Consider the following 22,082-nt stretch of genomic DNA (forward strand, 5'->3'; position numbering starts at 1 on the left):
ACAACCACGGTGATTATTATTTGCCTGTTGGTCATCTATGAACATTTGAACATCTTGAAGAACAATCTGCCTTAAATGGCCATGTACTCTTATAATCTCCACCTGGCACAGCTAGAAGAGGACTGGCCAACCCTCCGAGTCGGGTTCCTCTCTAGGTTTCTTCTTAGGGAGTTTTTCCTAGTCACCGTGCTTCTACATCTGCATTGCTTGCTGTTTGGGATTTTAGGCAGGGTTTCTGTATAGCACTTTATGACATATGCTGATTTAAAAAGGGCTTTATAAATAAATGTGATTGATTGCTTGAATAAGTCAAGGGATATGAATACCTTGAAATCACTGTATGTCATAAATTTGGCTCTCCAGACCCTCGAGGTCATTTTCACATATGAATTCGGTACCCTGTTGCGGTTCCCTGGTGTGTTTGTGACAGTTCTCCAAAATACATTTTGCTTTCAAAAGACCTGAAAATATCACCTTTAGGATGCGATTTGCAAGACACACATTGTACATGACGTTAGCAAGCTAGCTTGTTCACAATGAGCAACAAGTTCCACTGTCTTAACACTAGGGTCTATCATTCAAGCTGTACAGTAACATTTCAGGATGTGTTTTTTGAAAGCAACCAGATTCAGTAGAGTAGTTACACTGGTGTCAGGAGAACAAGGTCCAAGTAGGTTAAATACACTAGAGCCACCTGAAAACACACACATCCATCTCCTGTGAAGTGTTATTGAATCCTCCCATAAACCCCGCTCACACTGAAACCCTTTTCAGTGTGCCATCTCCAATATTTTCCTCTCAGACCATTCTTTCAAGCAAAGTTTCGGCAACTATGGTGGACGCAGAACCATAGCATTGCATGTGTTCTTAAAGCTGACAAACTCTAAATACAGTAGGGGAAAATAAGTACACCCCCTGGAAAGTATTTTTATTTGGACAGATGTATATGTAATGAAACTGAAAGACTTTATTTTGCAATCATTTATTCATAAAAAAATATCTAAAATAAGTTGTTTTTTTTTAATTAAAAAAGGAAACCCCTAGCTTCAATAGCTGGTGTTGGCTGAAATAACTTTGTGGCCATTTCTTGTAACTGGCTATCAGTCTCTTATATCGACTGGGAGGAATATTTTCCCCACTCTTCTTGACACTGTTGAAGCAGCACTGTAATGTTCGAGGGATTTCTTGCATGCACGTCCCGCTTCAAGTCCCCCCACAGCATTGACAGGATTCAGATCTGGGCTTTGACTCGGCCATTCCATAACCCTCCATTTCTTCTTGTTGAGCCATTCTGTTGTAGCTTTGCTTGTGTGTTTTGGATCATTGTCCTGTTGAAAGATCCATGTTCCGTTCAGCTTCAGCTTCTTGACAGATGGCCTCACATTCTCCTCAAGAATTCTCAGGTACAACATGGAATTTATGGTTGACTAAATGATGGCAAATTGGCCCTCAGGCAGCAAAGCAGCCATAAACCATAATTCCACCGCCTCCATGCTTTACGGTTGGTATGAGGTTCTTCTGTTCAAAGGCAGTGTTTCGTTTTTGCCAAAGATGGCGTCTGGAATTGCAGCCAAACAACTCCACCTTTGACTCATCTGTCCAGAGCACATTATTCCAGTAGTTTTGGTCTTTACCCAGGTGTTGTCTGGCAAAAGTCACTCTGGTCTTGATATTCGTTTTTGAGAGCAGACTTCTTCCTTCCTGACCTTCCACGTAGGGCAAGTTTGTGCAGTCTCTTTCTGACAGTTGACTCATGCACTTTGACATTGATTGTGTCAAGAGAGGCCTGTAGACCCCTTGATGTTATCCTGGTGTTCTTAGAGACTTCTATGAGCATCTTTCGGTCAGCTCTTGGGCTGAATTTGGTGGGACGACCTGTCCTAGGTAGATTGCCAGTGGTCTGGAATTTTCTCCATTTGCATGATCTGTCGGACAGTAGAACGATGTTCTTGGAATTGCTTGGAAATGGATTTGTAACCCCTCCCAGACTCATGGTCATCAGTAATCTTTCTTCTGAGGGCCTCTGAGGTCTTTTGATCTTGGCTGATGTACTACCACCAAACCAAGTTTCTAATCTTTATGGAAGGCTGTACCCTCCCAAGGTACTCTCAAATGATTTCCAAATAATTTGCACCTGTATTGGTGCACCAGATCCACATTTTAGCCATTGTAGGTGATGGTAAAGTACACATTTTTTCTGCATAAGGAAACATTTTTGGTCATTTTAATTGTTTATTTTTTTATTTAACCTTTTTAACTAGGCAAGTCAGTTAAGAGCAAATTCTTATTTACAACGATGGCCTAGGAACAGTGGGTTAACTGCCTTGTTCAGGGGCAGAACGACAGATTTTTACCTTGTCAGCACGGGGATTCGATCTAGCAACCTTACTAGCCCAACGCTCTAACCACTAGGCTACCTGCCGTTAATTGCATAACATTTTCAAAGTACATTTTTGTGTGTTTTTTGTTCCATTGGGTTACCTTTATCAATGAATGTGGTTGGAATTTAGCTCAAATGTCCATGTGCCCAAATGTGTGTTAAAAAAAAAAAAAAACTTTTCAAAGGGTGTACTTTCTTTATCACAACTGTATAAGTCTGGGTGCATAACCAGGCTTGCATAGTACAGCTCGGCTCAGGTCACCTAGTAGGCCTAACAGTAGTGTGACAAGGTCAAGAGAGTGGCTGTATCTAACACTTTTTAAAAGGTTTTCTTACCATGTCACTTCCTTTTTCCAAGTTCAGCAGTGTTTTTACCATTTTGCCTCATATCTAGTCATCTCAGTGTGTTCGTGAAGGAAAGAGAAAGGAAGCGGTAGCCATTTTACTACTGAAACAGCCATTTTGATGTTCTTTCTGCAGACTCATGTCCCGGTAAGTCCACCAGTTCCACCTAAAGGAAAACAGACACACACCCATCTTGTCTTGTGTGAAGTGATAGTGTGGAAAGACAGAGGGACACGCCTGTGAAATCACCACACACAAGTAGGTACTCAAGCACACACACCTTTAGACTGTGAACTATGGGAGATCCCAACTCAGCACCTCCCTCACGTCCACCCTGATTCCTCCCAGAAAGGAAGGGCACACTGTTGCTACTGGCACTAGGACAGGGCTCGGGAGGACTCCAATGAATGAGTGATAAACACACACGTCTTCTCACAACTATATGTTTTGACAAGAAATGGAAACCTACAGTAGAGACAGACCTAACATTTCCCTTGGTAAATCTAATCTTTAGACTAGATTGGAGATTGTCTCCTTTACAAAAACACCGGACAAGGATGTGTCTCAAACAATGGCACACTATTACTTGTCTGGAACAATTAGAAATAAAACCACGTTCCCCCTGTGTTCTCCAATGTTCTTCTTGCACTTTATGGTTTTGTGTTTATTATTTCTACACTATATTCCGTGACACAAAAATCTGCCCGGAAACACTTCTTTGATTAGAAGCCACGTAACCAATAAACATTTATTTTCACAAGCACAAAAATGTGTTAAACAAAAATAATGGGTAACATTTACACAATTTTATACAGGTTCCTTCAACTCATGTACAATTAAGACTAAACTAAATACCGATAGTTAAATATGTACTCACATTGATGACACCTACATAAACCTACACAAAAAAACAACGTATACTGTGTAAAAGTAACAAGTCAACATAAAAATCACATTATTTACAAAAACATACATTTTTAGATTTTTTTTAAGCAAAGGATTCCAGTTGTAGATTTTGTCCCATCAGTCATTAACCAGAAACACAGTACACAATCTATCATGTAAAAGTTCCCTCGCTATAAAGTAGTATTCAGTCTCTGTTAATAATCAGAAAAGAGAATATAATAAAGTTATAAAGTAGAGCAGCGAGAGCCACAAGGATACACTAAACTAGTATATATACTGAACTGCGTTGCTTTGGCGATATGGCGCTTTTTCCCTTTTTAGCAAGCTGGTGAGTTTTAGCGGTTAGCTTCGATGAAGTGCACTTAAGCATTGTAGCTTAGCGACTTCTGCCGGTGAGTGAAATCTTTATTTTTATTTTTTCTACACAGAATCCTTCTAGACTTCCGTAGGTTTTAGCTAGGCGTTATGAACATCACTACATATAGGTATAATTTACATCATAAAGCTTAATGTAATACTGAGGGAGGAGCAGCAGTGACATACTGTATGATAATATGTATCGATGGCACCAACATTGATCAGCGTGGTGAGTGTCTCTTGGCCTGGAGCAGTTTGGCAGAGTAGACTTCAAATGGAGTGCAAAGTGGATATTGGAAGCTTAAAAGGTGCAATCTGTAATTTTTGTTTCCCCCCCAAAAGTGCTGCCTGCCTCTGCAATTGTTTGCAAACGGAAGGGGGGAGTCTGCATTGGTGAATTTTCCAGGCTTTGTATTTTTTACTGCTTCTTTTGCCTATTTTGTAGTACTTCAACATGCCACTAGGGGAAATTAAAGTTACAGATTGCACCTTTAAATTCACAAGCCTCTGTTAAAAGAACAGGCATCATTTAAGTGAATGAAGACATTATTACAAAGGAAAAGGTCAGTACACCACTAGCAATGTACCAGTCTTCTATAGAACCAACTCTCTTCTTGTAAAGGACAGAGGTATGTGTCAGAGTGTGTGTGTGTTTATGAGAGGGTGCATCTGGACATTCACTGTGCTCTACTGCTAGTGTGTGATAAACTGTGTGTGTGGGGTTGGGTAGCCATGAAGGAACGGATGCACATTGTGTTCTATTCCTTTTCCACTATCAGAGGGTTCTAGTGGAAGAACAGAGCAGTGTTCCATTGATAGAACGTTAAAGGGTTCTACTCGGAGAAGGGAGGGAACATGCCCAGATCAGCAAAGTCTTCAATGTTGTAGTTGGCTGTTCCTTGTGTTGGGTCTCCTGCCATCGGCAACATGTCCTACAGAGAGACAGACGGGGAGGGAGAGAGGAAAGGTCAGGGACACAGACTTTCATGTGGAGCCATATCAGACAGCACTGTGTACACTGGGCTCAGGCCAGGGAAGGAGAGGAAATAAGCCATTGAAGCCCAGTGTGTCCAAGGTGGCCTCTCTTCCTGCCTCCCATACACATGGATTACTGTAGGATATTGGAGCTTGGGATTGGTGTGCATGATACCTGGAAGAGTTAGTGTCTCTCTGTGCTACCTGGAACACCGCTGTCTGGGAGGGGTAAGGGTGTGTCTCTGTTACCTGGAACACCGCTGTCTGGGAGGGGTTAGGGTGTGTCTCTGTTACCTGGAACACTGCTGTCTGGGAGGGGTTAGGGTGTGTCTCTGTTACCTGGAACACCGCTGTCTGGGAGGGGTTAGGGTGTGTCTCTGTTACCTGGAACACCGCTGTCTGGGAGGGGTTATGGTGTGTCTCTCTACCTGGAACACTGCTGTCTGGGAGGGGTTAGGGTGTGTCTCTGTTACCTGGAACACTGCTGTCTGGGAGGGGTTAGGGTGTGGCTCTGTTACCTGGAACACCGCTGTCTGGGAGGGGTTAGGGTGTGTCTCTGTTACCTGGAACACCGCTGTCTGGGAGGGGTTAGGGTGTGTCTCTCTGTGATACCTGGAACACCGCTGTCTGGGAGGGGTTAGGGTGTGTCTCTGTTACCTGGAACACCGCTGTCTGGGAGGGGGTAAGGGTGTGTGTCTCTGTGTTACCTGGAACACCGCTGTCTGGGAGGGGTTAGGGTGTGTGTCTCTGTGATACCTGGAACACCGCTGTCTGGGAGGGGTTAGGGTGTGTGTCTCTGTGATACCTGGAACACCGCTGTCTGGGAGGGGTTAGGGTGTGTCTCTGTTACCTGGAACACCGCTGTCTGGGAGGGGTAAGGGTGTGTGTCTCTGTGTTACCTGGAACACCGCTGTCTGGGAGGGGTTAGGGTGTGTCTCTGTTACCTGGAACACCGCTGTCTGGGAGGGGTTAGGGTGTGTCTCTGTTACCTGGAACACCGCTGTCTGGGAGGGGTTAGGGTGTGTCTCTTAACTGGAACACCTCTGTCTGGGAGGGGTTAGGGCGTTTCTCTGTATTACCTGGAACACTTCTGTCTGGGAGGGGTTGGGGTGAGAGTGTGGCTCTCCTCCCTGCTGGCCGTGGTGCTGGTTCTGCCATTGGGACCAGACCTCACTGGGCCGACCCTGGAACTGACCCCCACTCTGACTGCCCTCTCCTGACACATCTAGAGAGAGAGAGGGGGGGGGGAGAGAGGAGGGGGAGGAGAAGGGAGAGGAGGAGTGAGAGGGAGAGGGGGAGGAGGAGGAGGGAGAGAGAGGGAGGAGGAGAGAGGGAGAGGAGGAGGAGGAGGGAGAGAGAGAGAGGAGGAGGAGAGAGGGAGAGGAGGAGGAGAAAGGGAGAGGAGGAGGAGAGAGGGAGAGGAGGAGGAGGAGGGAGAGGGAGAGAGGAGGAGAGAGGGAGGAGGGGAGGAGGGAGAGAGGGAGGAGGGAGAGGGAGGAGGGAGAGGGAGGAGGGAGAGGAGGGAGAGGAGGAGGAGGAGGAGGGAGAGGGAGGAGGGGGAGAGGGAGGAGGAGAGAGGGAGGGAGAGGGAGGAGGAGGAGGGGGAGGGAGGAGGAGGGAGAGGGGGAGGGGGAGAGGGAGGAGGAGGAGGAGGGGGGAGGGAGGAGGAGGGAGAGCGAGGAGGGAGAGGAGGAGGAGAGAGGGAGGAGAGACACAGTGAGCAGTCAGCAACACATTGCGTTAGTGTGAGGTGACCCTTCACCACCCTTGGTGTTCAGATAGGATATGGTCATCAATGTTCTCTGTTCCCTACAGGCCCAGCACTAATACATGTCTACATGCCAAATGCCACCCGTCCCCTATATAGTGCTATATATAGACAACCCTGATCAAAAGTAGTGCACTATGTAGGGAATAATACATATCTCCCTCAGGGGAGAGGTTAGAGATGCTGTTAGGAATGTTTCTGGAGAGCTGGATGCCAGCACCAACATGCAGGTCTGCATTCATGTATGTAGACATGTACTTTAACACACACACCACACACACACACACACACACACACACACACACACACACATCTCCCTATCCCATAAAACACCTACATACCACGACAGGGGGAAGTTATGCAGTAGTTAGTAAGGCTGTAAAACCAATGTTTTATCTTGCTGACGTCATAAACAGCTTTGCAGTCTTGACCTGACTAGTCAATAAATCCTTATCTGAGAGGAGCAGATGGGGAGAGCCACGTGCTGTTGGCTTCCTAGAGAGACATGTCATTTATCAAATATAAATCAGTGTTTGGGGTGTGTGTGTGTTTCTGTACCACTAATATGTCAGAGCCATTGTAACGAGGAAGAGATCCTACTCATAAATGTATTGATTTGCTGAGTGTACTCAAGGTGTCTGATATTTCACCTAGGTGTTCCTAACCTACAGTCAGCGGTCAAACCACTGCACAAAGACACAGACCTAGCTGGGCCTCCCTACTGGGACCCTAGTACCTACAGTCACCAGTCAAACCACTGCACAAAGACACAGACCTAGCTGGGCCTCCCTACTGGGACCCTAGTACCTACAGTCAGCAGTTTACATACACTTATGTTGGAGTCATTAAAACTCGTTTTTCAACCACTCCATACATTTCTTGTTAACAAACTATAGTTTTGGCAAGTCGGTTAGGACATCTATTTTGTGCATGACACAAGTAATTTTTCCAACAATTGTTTACAGACAGATTATTTCACTTATAATTCACTGTATCACAATTCCAGTGGGTCAGAAGTTTACATACACTAAGTTGACTTTGCCTTTAAACAGCTTGGAAAATTCCAGAAAATGATGTCATGGCTTTAGAAGCTTCTGATAGGCTAATTGACATCATTTGAGTCAATTGGAGGTGTACCTGTGAATGCATTTCAAGGCGTACCTTCAAACTCAGTGCCTCTTTGCTTGACATCACGGGAAAATCAAAAGAAATCAGCCAAGACCCCAGAAAGAAAAATGTAGACCACCACAAGTCTGGTTCATCCATGGAAGCAATTTCCAAATGCCTGAAGGTACCACGTTCATCTGTACAAACAACAGTACGCAAGTATAAACACCGTCATACCGCTCAGGAAGGAGACGCGTTCTCTCTCCTAGAGATGAACGTACTTTGGTGCGAAAAGTGCAAATCAATCCCAAAACAACAGGAAAGGACCTTGTGAAGATGCTGGTGTAAACAGGTACAAAAGTATCTATATCCACAGTAAAACGAGTCCTATATCAACATAACCTGAAAGGCCATTCAGCAAGGAAGAAGCCACTGCTCCAAAACCGCCATAAAAAAGCTAGACCACAGTTTGCAACTGCACATCGTGACAAAGATTGTACTTTTTGGAGAAATGTCCTCTGGTCTGATCAAACAAAAATAGAACTCTTTGGCCATAATGACCATTGTTATGTTTGGAAGAAAAAGGGGGAGGCTTGCAAGCCAAAGAACACCATCCCAACTGTGAAGCATGGGGGTGGCAGCATCATGTTGTGGGGACGCTTTGCTGCAGGAGGGACTGGTGCACTTCACAAAATAAATGGCATCATGAGGGAGGAAAATGATGTGGATATATTGAAGCATCATCTCAAGACATCAGTCAGGAAGTTAAAGTTTGGTCTCAAATGGGTCTTCCAAATGGACAATGACCATTTGGCATACTTTGGCATACTTCCAAAGTTGTGGCAAAATGGCTTAAGGACAACAAAGTCAAGGTATTGGAGTGGCCATCACAAAGCCCTGACCTCAATCCCATAGAACATTTGTGGGCAGAACTGAAAAAGCGTGTGTGAGCAAGGAGGCCTACAAACCTGACTCATTTACACCAGCTCTGTCAGGAGGAATGGGCCAAAATTCACCCAACTTATCATGGGAAGTTTGTGGAAGGCTACCCGAAATGTTTGACCCAAGTTAAACAATTTTAAGGCAATGCTACCAAATACTAATTGAGTGTTTGTAAACTTCTGACCCACTGGGAATGTGATGAAAGAAATAAAACCTGAAATAAATAATTCTCTCCACAGAGCATCTGACATTTCACATTCTTAAAATAAAGTGGTGATCCTAACTGACCTAAGACAGGGAATTTTTACTAAGATTAAATGTCAACAATTGTGAAAAACTGAGTTTAAATGTATTTAGCAAAGGTGTATGTAAACTTCCGACTTCAACAGTATATAGTGCTCTACTTTTGAGCACAGCCCTATAAAGTGCACTATATAGGGAATAGGGTGCCATCTGGGCCACACATCAGGAATAATCCACAGGCAGAACTCATACTGGGTAATAAACTGAGGTATGTGGTATGATGTATTGAGGGCATGTAAATTACATGTTCCTCCAAGCTGGAATATTAAAGACAGTGAGATATCTAAATTACATGTCCCTCCAAGCTGGAATATTAAAGACAGTGAGATATCTAAATTACATGTCCCTCCAAGATGGAATATTAAAGACAGTGAGATATCTAAATTACATGTCCCTCCAAGATGGAATATTAAAGACAGTGAGATATCTAAATTACATGTCCCTCCAAGATGGAATATTAAAGACAGTGAGATATCTAAATTACATGTCCCTCCAAGATGGAATATTAAAGACAGTGAGATATCTAAATTACATGTCCCTCCAAGCTGGAATATTAAAGACAGTGAGATATCTAAATTACATGTCCCTCCAAGATGGAATATTAAAGACAGTGAGATATCTAAATTACATGTCCCTCCAAGCTGGAATATTAAAGACAGTGAGATATCTAAATTACATGTCCCTCCAAGCTGGAATATTAAAGACAGTGAGATATCTAAATTACATGTCCCTCCAAGATGGAATATTAAAGACAGTGAGATATCTAAATTACATGTCCCTCCAAGATGGAATATTAAAGACAGTGAGATATCTAAATTACATGTCCCTCCAAGATGGAATATTAAAGACAGGGAGATATCTCAGTTACATGGACGTATGCGCACACGCACGCGCACGGACTGCCACTCGCACGTGCTCAGCCACACACACATTTATGGATGCATGTACACACACAGAGCATTGAGGAGCGGCCTGGCTGTGTCCCACAGTGATGACTTCACACACAGAGCATTGAGGAGAAGTTTCGCTGTGTCCCACTGTGATGACCTCACACACAGAGCATTGAGGAGCAGCCTGGCAGTGTCCCACTTTGATGACCTCACACAAACAGAGCATTGAGGAGCGGCTTGGCTGTGTCCCACTTTGATGACCTCACACACACAGAGCATTGAGGAGCGGCTGTGTCCCACTGTGATGACCTCACACACAGAGCATTGAGGAGCGGCTGTGTCCCACTGTGATGACCTCACACACAGAGCATTGAGGAGCGGCCTGGCTGTGTCCCACTGTGATGACCTCACACACAGAGCATTGAGGAGCAGCCTGACTGTGTCCCACTGTGATGACATCACACACTCTCACAAGTGAGAAACACAGCAGCAGTCGCTCCACTTCATTTCCTCTCTCCTCTCTACAGACAGACACATACTGAGCCAGACAGACAGACACACAGGGAGACAAATACTGTCTGGTGCACTAACACACTGCATGACACCCTGTAGGGAGATGATTTCAGAGCTATGACTTCTCTCTCTGTGTGTGTGTGTGTGTGTGTGTGTGTGTGTGTGTGTGTGTGTGTGTGTGTGTGTGGAGAGGTCTCTCCACATTAAACAGAAGCAGATTGATAAGCTCTACAATATATCCCATAGCGTAAGTCATATCCTGCTGCTGAGAGAGATGACCATAAACACACTCAGCACACGGAACCTTGACAGCTTATTGCCGTAAATAATGAGGGAGGGAGGGAGGAACGATTAGCCAGGTGAGCGGAGGGATGATTGTTTGTTTATAGAATGGAAACAAATCGGTAAATGACTGACAAAGTAAACAAACGCAACAATAAAGGGAAATGACAAAACAGACAACAACAGAGGAAATGAGAAGTGCTGAGAAAGAGATCGGCTGTAATTCACTTCTATTTCTTAATATCTCTCCTCACCTCTGTCTCTCTGTCTCTGCACCAAGACTAGCCCGGAGGAGAGAGAGACATAAAGAGACAGAAGGACAAAGGGAGACTATGTGTGTTAGAGAGACATAAAGAGACAGAAGGATAGAGAACTAGTCCATTAGTGTAATGATTGAACATTAAAAGCTCATCAGATGGTCATGGCTAGACCAGACACCCATTCCCCCCAGCTGAGAGAGATTAACAAAAAGACAGGAGAGAGAAAGAGAGAGGACAGAGACATAGGGAGAGAGAAACAGAGAGGACAGAGGATAGAGAGACAGAGAGGACAGAGGAGAGAGAGACATGGTGCCCTGAGATGTGCCACTACTACTAATACATTCTAATACACTATTTAAAAGCACAAGCTAGATGTTCTGCTCCAACAGTAAAGTATATCCTGGACAGATTCTGGACGACTGAGGGGGAGAGGTTTATGAAAGTGCTGCCGTCAGTTCTTTTCCATTTTTAATGTCTCATATGTAACGACAGCAACATCTGTCATCTAAAACACTTTCTCCCTGTAGCTGCTGAATATCTGGTGTGGATTCCATTCCGCTTTCCGCTCTGCTTTCTCCCTGTAGCTGCTGAATATCTGGTGTGGATTCCATTCCGCTTTCCGCTCTGCTTTCTCCCTGTAGCTGCTGAATATCTGGTGTGGATTCCATTCCGCTTTCCGCTCTGCTTTCTCCCTGTAGCTGCTGAATATCTGGTGTGGATTCCATTCCGCTTTCCGCTCTGCTTTCTCCCTGTAGCTGCTGAATATCTGGTGTGGATTCCATTCCGCTTTCCGCTCTGCTTTCTCCCTGTAGCTGCTGAATATCTGGTGTGGATTCCATTCCGCTTTCCGCTCTGCTTTCTCCCTGTAGCTGCTGAATATCTGGTGTGGATTCCATTCCGCTTTCCGCTCTGCTTTCTCCCTGTAGCTGCTGAATATCTGGTGTGGATTCCATTCCGCTTTCCGCTCTGCTTTCTCCCTGTAGCTGCTGAATATCTGGTGTGGATTCCATTCCGCTTTCCGCTCTGCTTTCTCCCTGTAGCTGCTGAATATCTGGTGTGGATTCCATTCCGCTTTCCGCTCTGCTTTCTCCCTGTAGCTGCTGAATATCTGGTGTGGATTCCATTCCGCTTGGTTGGACTGCAAGGCAACCCCAGCACATAGTACGTTTAGCTTTGACCTTTAACCTCTACCCTATGAATGACTAGTCCAACAGAGATATTCAGTGCACAGCTCACATGGAGCGGTTTAGGTATGTTACCAGGTTTCCTTTGTGGAGATGGTACATTGCTAAAACATGATCTCACTTTACATAACATTTCCCAAAAGACATGGACGTACACTGTACTGTCAACACTTCACTTCTAAAATCACCCTAAAGGATATGTTCACAATGTTTTCACATTCCTGTGTGTGTGTGTGTGTACACACATGTTTGGGTAACCTCACTTGGCGTGCCTGGGATCCTCTCACCCCATCTGAAGTCATGGGGTGAAAGGGGTAATGGCTGTGTGTGTGTGTGTTAAACGTAGTGTGTGTGTTAAATGTGGATGTGTGTGTGTGTGTTAAACGTGGTGTGTTAAACGTAGTGTGTGTGTGTGTTAAATGTGGATGTGTGTGTGTGTGTTAAACGTGGTGTGTGTGTGTGAAACGTGGTGTGTGTGTTAAACGTGGTGTGTGTGTGTGTGTGTTAAACGTGGTGTGTGTGTGTGTTAAACGTGGTGTGTGTGTGTGTGTGTGTGTTAAACGTGGTGTGTGTGTGTGTGTGTTAACCGTGGTGTGTGTGTGTGTTAAACGTGGTGTGTGTGTGTGTGTGTTAAACGTGGTGTGTGTGTGTGTGTGTGTGTGTGTTAAACGTGGTGTGTGTGTGTGTGTGTTAAACGTGGTGTGTGTGTGTGTGTGTGTGTGTTAAACGTGGTGTGTGTGTGTGTGTGTTAAACGTGGTGTGTGTGTGTGTGTGTTAAACGTGGTGTGTGTGTGTGTGTTAAACGTGGTGTGTGTGTGTGTTAAACGTGGTGTGTGTGTGTGTGTGTTAAACGTGGTGTGTGTGTGTGTGTTAAACGTGGTGTGTGTGTGTGTGTGTGTTAAACGTGGTGTGTGTGTGTGTGTGTGTGTGTTAAACGTGGTGTGTGTGTGTGTGTGTTAAACGTGGTGTGTGTGTGTGTGTGTGTGTGTTAAACGTGGTGTGTGTGTGTGTGTGTGTGTTAAACGTGGTGTGTGTGTGTGTGTGTGTGTGTGTTAAACGTGGTGTGTGTGTTAAACGTGGTGTGTGTGTGTGTGTTAAACGTGGTGTGTGTGTATGTTAAACGTGGTGTGTGTGTGTGTGTTAAACGTGGTGTGTGTGTGTGTGTGTTAAACGTGGTGTGTGTGTGTGTGTGTGTTAAACGTGGTGTGTGTGTGTGTGTGTGTTAAACGTGGTGTGTGTTAAACGTGGTGTGTGTGTGTGTGTGTTAAACGTGGTGTGTGTGTGTTAAACGTGGTGTGTGTGTGTTAAACGTGGTGTGTGTGTGTGTGTGTTAAACGTGGTGTGTGTGTGTGTGTGTTAAACGTGGTGTGTGTGTGTGTGTTAAACGTGGTGTGTGTGTGTGTGTTAAACGTGGTGTGTGTGTGTGTTAAATGTGGTGTGTGTGTGTGTTAAATGTGGTGTGTGTGTGTGTTAAACGTGGTGTGTGTGTGTGTGTGTTAAACGTGGTGTGTGTGTGTGTGTGTGTTAAACGTGGTGTGTGTGTGTGTGTGTGTTAAACGTGGTGTGTGTGTGTGTGTGTGTGTTAAACGTGGTGTGTGTGTGTGTGTTAAACGTGGTGTGTGTGTGTGTGTGTTAAACGTGGTGTGTGTGTGTGTGTTAAACGTGGTGTGTGTGTGTGTGTTAAACGTGGTGTGTGTGTGTGTGTGTTAAACGTGGTGTGTGTGTGTGTGTGTTAAACGTGGTGTGTGTGTGTGTGTTAAACGTGGTGTGTGTGTGTGTTAAACGTGGTGTGTGTGTGTGTTAAACGTGGTGTGTGTGTGTGTTAAACGTGGTGTGTGTGTGTGTGTGTGTTAAACGTGGTGTGTGTGTATGTGTGTGTTAAACGTGGTGTGTGTGTATGTGTGTGTTAAACGTGGTGTGTGTGTATGTGTGTGTTAAACGTGGTGTGTGTGTATGTGTGTGTTAAACGTGGTGTGTGTGTGTGTGTTAAACGTGGTGTGTGTGTGTGTGTGTTAAACGTGGTGTGTGTGTGTGTGTGTGTTAAACGTGGTGTGTGTGTGTGTGTGTGTTAAACGTGGTGTGTGTGTGTGTGTGTTAAACGTGGTGTGTGTGTGTGTGTTAAACGTGGTGTGTGTGTGTGTGTGTGTGTGTGTGTGTTAAACGTGGTGTGTGTGTGTGTGTGTGTGTTAAACGTGGTGTGTGTGTGTGTTAAACGTGGTGTGTGTGTGTGTGTGTGTGTTAAACGTGGTGTGTGTGTGTGTGTTAAACGTGGTGTGTGTGTGTGTGTGTGTTAAACGTGGTGTGTGTGTGTGTGTTAAACGTGGTGTGTGTGTGTGTGTGTGTGTGTGTGTGTGTGTGTGTGTGTTAAACGTGGTGTGTGTGTGTGTGTGTGTGTGTTAAACGTGGTGTGTGTGTGTGTGTGTTAAACGTGGTGTGTGTGTGTGTGTGTGTGTTAAACGTGGTGTGTGTGTGTGTGTGTGTTAAACGTGGTGTGTGTGTGTGTGTGTGTGTGTGTGTGTGTGTGTGTGTGTGTGTGTTAAACGTGGTGTGTGTGTGTGTGTGTTAAACGTGGTATGTGTGGATGTTAAATATACGTAAAGCAGATTTAGCCATAATGTCAGACAGAATGTTAAGAGGACAGAAACATGCCACATTAATGAAGACCCACTGCTGTCCCACAGGGATGTTAGAATGTCAGACAGAATGTTAAGAGGACAGAAACATGCCACATTAATGAAGACCCACTGCTGTCCCACAGGGATGTTAGAATGTCAGACAGAATGTTAAGAGGACAGAAACATGCCACATTAATGAAGACCCACTGCTGTCCCACAGGGATGTTAGAATGTCAGACAGAATGTTAAGAGGACAGAAACATGCCACATTAATGAAGACCCACTGCTGTCCCACAGGGATGTTAGAATGTCAGACAGAATGTTAAGAGGACAGAAACATGCCACATTAATGAAGACCCACTGCTGTCCCACAGGGATGTTAGAATGTCAGACAGAATGTTAAGAGGACAGAAACATGCCACATTAATGAAGACCCACTGCTGTCCCACAGGGATGTTAGAATGTCAGACAGAATGTTAAGAGGTCAGCTGGTATGTCACTATAGAAGAGCATAGACAGTTTGATGATACGGGCCGACACCTGACAAGTAGAAAAAACATGCCTTTTACCAGATGTACTACACACACACACACACACACACACACACACACACACACACACACACACACACACACACACACACACACACGTTCAACCAAGCCTCTACCACACAGACACAGGCTATGAGGACAAGAACAGACATTTCCAATTCCTACTATTTTCAGGCTTTTCAAGAGAACACTGTGAAAGCCTCAACATGATCCCAAATGGCCAATCATGAAAGATAAAGGCTGTCCCAGGCTCTGGGTTCAACTCATCAGAGAAGAGTCAGGTGTGCGAGCGCTTGGCAGGAACAAAGTCTGCACCAAAACCTGTAGGTTAGGACCCAGGTTTGTAGGTTAGGACCCAGGTTTGTAGGTTAGGACCCAGGTTTGTAGGTTAGGACCCAGGTTTGTAGGTTAGGACCCAGGTTTGTAGGTTAGGACCCAGGTTTGTAAGTTAGGACCCAGATTTGGTTAAGTAACTTTCCCCAAATTCCCAAGGTTTCCAGAAATCCCGATTGGAAGGTTTCCAGAAATCCCGATTGGAAGGTTCCCAGAAATCCCGATTGGAAGGTTCCCAGAAATCCCGATTGGAAGGTTCCCAGAAATCCCGATTGGAAGGTTCCCAGAAATCCCGATTGGAAGGTTTCCAGAAATCCCGATTGGAAGGTTTCCAGAAATCCCGATTGGAAGGTTCCCAAAATCAAGAGGGAAAGAGCAGGAAATCTGGGAATCGTCCAACCAGGATTTCTGGAAAACTTGGTAATGTACGGAACATTACTGGAATTTTGCAAACCTAGCAGGGTATAAACAGTATGTATATAAACAGTATATATATAAACATTATTTTAAAAGTTTGGGGTCACTTAGAAATGTCTTTGTTTTTGAAAGAAAAGCTAATTATTTTGTCCATTAACTTCTCTAGGGTAGGGGGCAGTATTTTCACGGCCGGATGAAAAACGTACCCAAATTAAACGGCCTACTACTCGGGCCCAAGAACTAGAATATGCATATTATTAGTAGATTTGGATAGAAAACACTCTGACGTTTCTAAAACTGTTTGAATGATGTCTGTGAGTATAACATAACTCATATGGCAGGCAAAAACCGGAGAAAAATCTAACCGGGAAGTCTGTTGCTTGTTGTCCTTTCAAGTCATTGCCTATCGAACACACAGTGACTTAGTTTTCATTTTGCACTTCCTAAGGCTTCCACTAGATGTCAACAGTCTTTAGAAAGTTGTTTGAGGCGTCTATGATGAACAGAGGAAGTTGGAAGTTGTTGACTCAGGAAAGCAAATGAGTTCATTGGCGAGCATTCACGTGAGAGTTAGCTGTGTTCCAAAACGTTTTTCAAGACACTGGAATCGTCCGGTTGGAATATTATTTAAGTTCTAAGTTAAAAAGGCCTTAAAGATTGAAGCTATACAACGTTTGAACGAACGTAAATATAACCGTTTTTGACTTTTCGTTGTGACATTTTGGCCACGCTTCCTACACTTGGAGTAGCTTACTGAACGCGGAAACAACAAGGAGTTATTTGGACATAAATTATGGACTTTATCAAACAAAACAGCATTTATTGTGGACCTGGGATTTCTGGAAGTGCCTTCGGATGAAGATCATCAAAGGTAAGTGAATATTTATAATGCTATTTATGATTTTAGATGACTCCAAAATGGTGGGTATCTGTATTGCCTGCTGTTGTTTTCTGAGCACCGTACTCAGATTATTGCAAAGTGTGCTTTCCCCGTGAAGCTTTTTTGAAATCTGTCACAGTGGTTGCATAAAGGAGATGTTCATCTACAATTCTTTGAATAACAGTTTAATATTTTATCAACGTTTATGATGAGTATTTTTGTAAATTGTTGTGCTGATTCACCGGCAGTATTGGAGGCAAAATATTTTCTGAACATCACGCGGCAATGTAAAATCCACCTGCCCAAGAGAGGTTAAAATAACATCAAATTGATCCGAAATACAGTGTAGACATTGTTAATGTTGTAAATGACTATTGTAGCTGGAAACGGCAGACTATTTCATGGAATATCTACATAGGCGTACAGAGGCCCATTATCAGCAACCATCACTCCTGTGTTCCAATGGCAAGTTGTGTTAGCTAATCCAAGTTTATCATTTTAAAAGGCTAATTGATCATTAGAAAACCATTTTGCAAGTATGTTAGCACAGCTGAAAACTGTCGTGCTGATTAAAGAAGCAATAAAACTGGCCTTCTTAAGACTAGTTGAGCATCTGGAGCATCAGCAATTGTGGGTTCAATTACAGGCTCAAAATGGCCAGAAACAAAGAACTTTCTTCTGAAACTCGTCAGTCTATTCTTGTTCTGAGAAATTAAGGCTATTACATGTGAGAAATTGCCAAGAAACTGAAGATCTCGTACAACGCACTGTACTACTCCCTTCACAGAACAGTGCAAACCGGCTCCAACCAGAATAGAAAGAGGAGTGGGAGGCCCCGGTGCACAACTGAGCAAGAGGACAAGTACATTAGAGTGTCTAGTTTGAGAAACAGACGCCTCACAAGTCCTCAACTGTCAGCTTCATTAAATAGTGCCCACAAAACACCAGTCTCAACGTCAACAGTGAAGAGTCGACTTGGGGATGCTGGCCTTCTAGGCAGAGTTCCTCGGTCCAGAGTTCGTTTGCCTTTCTTAATCTTTTATTGGCCAGTCTGAGATATGGCTTTTTCTTTGCAACTCTGCCTAGAAGGCCAGCATTCCGGAGTATGTACACACACACACACACACACACACACACACACACACACACACACACACACACACACACACACACACACACTTTGATGTTATCACTGATCAAACATGATTGGATAAATCCTGGAAGAGAATGAGAAGAACATCTTTTTGATGGAATGCTTTGCTGTGATTGGCTGGTGCTTACCGAACGCCGTGCTCCGGTTGGCCAGTCCAGAGTAGGCGTTGCCGCTGGGCGATGAGGTGGCCGGGGAGGACAGGGGGCTGTAGGAAGATGGGTCTCCTTGGTAACTGTGGCCGGAGCCTATCCCAAACGGACTGGACTGGGCCTTAGTGGACTGGATAGAGAGAGAGAGAGAAGGAATTTTTTTTTAGTGTGTGTGTGTTGTACTAGACTAGCAGAGAGACGTGTGTGTTTTACTAGACTAGCAGAGAGACGTGTGTGTTGTACTAGACTAGCAGAGAGACGTGTGTGTTGTACTAGACTAGCAGAGAGACGTGTGTGTTGTACTAGACTAGCAGAGAGACGTGTGTGTTGTACTAGACTAGCAGAGAGACGTGTGTGTTGTACTAGACTAGCAGAGAGACGTGTGTGTTTTACTAGACTAGCAGAGAGACGTGTGTGTTTTACTAGACTAGCAGAGAGACGTGTGTGTTTTACTAGACTAGCAGAGAGACGTGTGTGTTGTACTAGACTAGCAGAGAGACGTGTGTGTTGTACTAGACTAGCAGAGAGACGTGTGTGTTTTACTAGACTAGCAGAGAGACGTGTGTGTTTTACTAGACTAGCAGAGAGACGTGTGTGTTTTACTAGACTAGCAGAGAGACGTGTGTGTTTTACTAGACTAGCAGAGAGACGTGTGTGTTTTACTAGACTAGCAGAGAGACGTGTGTGTTGTACTAGACTAGCAGAGAGACGTGTGTGTTGTACTAGACTAGCAGAGAGACGTGTGTGTTTTACTAGACCAGCAGAGAGACGTGTGTGTTGTACTAGACCAGCAGAGAGACGTGTGTGTTGTACTAGACTAGCAGAGAGACGTGTGTTGTACTAGACTAGCAGAGAGACGTGTGTGTTGTACTAGACTAGCAGAGAGACGTGTGTGTTGTACTAGACTAGCAGAGAGACGTGTGTGTTTTACTAGACTAGCAGAGAGACGTGTGTGTTGTACTAGACTAGCAGAGAGACGTGTGTGTTGTACTAGACTAGCAGAGAGACGTGTGTGTTGTACTAGACTAGCAGAGAGACGTGTGTGTTGTACTAGACTAGCAGAGAGACGTGTGTTTTACTAGACTAACAGAGAGACGTGTGTGTTTTACTAGACTAGCAGAGAGACGTGTGTGTTGTACTAGACTAGCAGAGAGACGTGTGTGTTGTACTAGACTAGCAGAGAGACGTGTGTTGTACTAGACTAGCAGAGAGACGTGTGTGTTGTACTAGACCAGCAGAGAGACGTGTGTGTTGTACTAGACCAGCAGAGAGACGTGTGTGTTTTACTAGACTAGCAGAGAGACGTGTGTTGTACTAGACTAGCAGAGAGACGTGTGTGTTTTACTAGACTAGCAGAGAGACGTGTGTGTTGTACTAGACTAGCAGAGAGACGTGTGTGTTGTACTAGACTAGCAGAGAGACGTGTGTGTTTTACTAGACTAGCAGAGAGACGTGTGTGTTGTACTAGACTAGCAGAGAGACGTGTGTGTTTTACTAGACTAGCAGAGAGACGTGTGTTTTACTAGACTAGCAGAGAGACGTGTGTTGTACTAGACTAGCAGAGAGACGTGTGTGTTTTACTAGACTAGCAGAGAGACGTGTGTGTTGTACTAGACTAGCAGAGAGACGTGTGTGTTGTTACTAGACTAGCAGAGAGACGTGTGTGTTTTACTAGACTAGCAGAGAGACGTGTGTGTTGAACTAGACTAGCAGAGAGACGTGTGTTTTACTAGACTAGCAGAGAGACGTGTGTGTTGTACTAGACTAGCAGAGAGACGTGTGTGTTTTACTAGACTAGCAGAGAGACGTGTGTGTTGTACTAGACTAGCAGAGAGACGTGTGTGTTGTACTAGACCAGCAGAGAGACGTGTGTGTTGAACTAGACCAGCAGAGAGACGTGTGTGTTGTACTAGACTAGCAGAGAGACGTGTGTGTTGTACTAGACTAGCAGAGAGACGTGTGTGTTTTACTAGACTAGCAGAGAGACGTGTGTGTTGTACTAGACTAGCAGAGAGACGTGTGTGTTGTACTAGACCAGCAGAGAGACGTGTGTGTTGTACTAGACCAGCAGAGAGACGTGTGTGTTGTACTAGACTAGCAGAGAGACGTGTGTGTTGTACTAGACTAGCAGAGAGACGTGTGTGTTGTACTAGACTAGCAGAGAGACGTGTGTGTTGTACTAGACTAGCAGAGAGACGTGTGTGTTGTACTAGACTAGCAGAGAGGCGTGTGTGTTGTACTAGACTAGCAGAGAGACGTGTGTGTTGTACTAGACTAGCAGAGAGACGTGTGTGTTGTACTAGACTAGCAGAGAGACGTGTGTGTTGTACTAGACTAGCAGAGAGACGTGTGTGTTTTACTAGACTAGCAGAGAGACGTGTGTGTTGTACTAGACTAGCAGAGAGACGTGTGTGTTGTACTAGACTAGCAGAGAGACGTGTGTGTTGTACTAGACTAGCAGAGAGACGTGTGTGTTGTACTAGACCAGCAGAGAGACGTGTGTGTTGTACTAGACCAGCAGAGAGACGTGTGTGTTTTACTAGACCAGCAGAGAGACGTGTGTGTTTTACTAGACTAGCAGAGAGACGTGTGTGTTTTACTAGACTAGCAGAGAGACGTGTGTTGTACTAGACTAGCAGAGAGACGTGTGTGTTTTACTAGACCAGCAGAGAGACGTGTGTGTTGTACTAGACCAGCAGAGAGACGTGTGTGTTTTACTAGACCAGCAGAGAGACGTGTGTGTTTTACTAGACTAGCAGAGAGACGTGTGTGTTTTACTAGACTAGCAGAGAGACGTGTGTTGTACTAGACTAGCAGAGAGACGTGTGTGTTTTACTAGACTAGCAGAGAGACGTGTGTGTTGTACTAGACTAGCAGAGAGACGTGTGTGTTGTACTAGACTAGCAGAGAGACGTGTGTGTTGTACTAGACTAGCAGAGAGACGTGTGTGTTTTACTAGACCAGCAGAGAGACGTGTGTGTTTTACTAGACTAGCAGAGAGACGTGTGTGTTTTACTAGACTAGCAGAGAGACGTGTGTGTTGTACTAGACTAGCAGAGAGACGTGTGTGTTTTACTAGACTAGCAGAGAGACGTGTGTGTTGTACTAGACTAGCAGAGAGACGTGTGTGTTGTACTAGACTAGCAGAGAGACGTGTGTGTTTTACTAGACTAGCAGAGAGACGTGTGTGTTGTACTAGACTAGCAGAGAGACGTGTGTGTTGTACTAGACTAGCAGAGAGACGTGTGTGTTGTACTAGACTAGCAGAGAGACGTGTGTGTTGTACTAGACTAGCAGAGAGACGTGTGTGTTGTACTAGACTAGCAGAGAGACGTGTGTGTTTTACTAGACTAGCAGAGAGACGTGTGTGTTTTACTAGACTAGCAGAGAGACGTGTGTGTTGTACTAGACTAGCAGAGAGACGTGTGTGTTGTACTAGACTAGCAGAGAGACGTGTGTGTTTTACTAGACTAGCAGAGAGACGTGTGTGTTTTACTAGACTAGCAGAGAGACGTGTGTGTTTTACTAGACTAGCAGAGAGACGTGTGTGTTTTACTAGACTAGCAGAGAGACGTGTGTGTTGTACTAGACTAGCAGAGAGACGTGTGTGTTGTACTAGACTAGCAGAGAGACGTGTGTGTTTTACTAGACTAGCAGAGAGACGTGTGTGTTGTACTAGACTAGCAGAGAGACGTGTGTGTTTTACTAGACTAGCAGAGAGACGTGTGTGTTTTACTAGACTAGCAGAGAGACGTGTGTGTTGTACTAGACT

General features: G+C 44.6%; 1 protein-coding gene across 8 annotated transcripts in view; it reads right to left on the bottom strand.

The window, feature by feature from the left end:
• Nucleotides 1–3,459: 3,459 nt before the first annotated feature.
• LOC106587844 (aryl hydrocarbon receptor nuclear translocator 2) overlaps nt 3,460–22,082 on the bottom strand; it is a 112,169-nt gene continuing 93,546 nt past the window's right edge. For all 8 annotated transcript variants that reach the window (XM_045708576.1, XM_045708572.1, XM_045708571.1 and 5 more), the window contains 3 exons: nt 18,290–18,440; nt 6,043–6,188; nt 3,460–4,920 (listed from right to left, as the gene is read on the bottom strand). In XM_045708576.1, coding sequence (XP_045564532.1) covers nt 4,822–4,920; nt 6,043–6,188; nt 18,290–18,440 — 396 coding nt within the window. In that variant the 3' untranslated portion in view covers nt 3,460–4,821. The remainder of the gene's footprint in view (nt 4,921–6,042; nt 6,189–18,289; nt 18,441–22,082) is intronic.

This window comes from Salmo salar, chromosome ssa26, assembly GCF_905237065.1.
Source record: "Salmo salar chromosome ssa26, Ssal_v3.1, whole genome shotgun sequence".
NCBI classification, from domain to species: domain Eukaryota; kingdom Metazoa; phylum Chordata; class Actinopteri; order Salmoniformes; family Salmonidae; genus Salmo; species Salmo salar.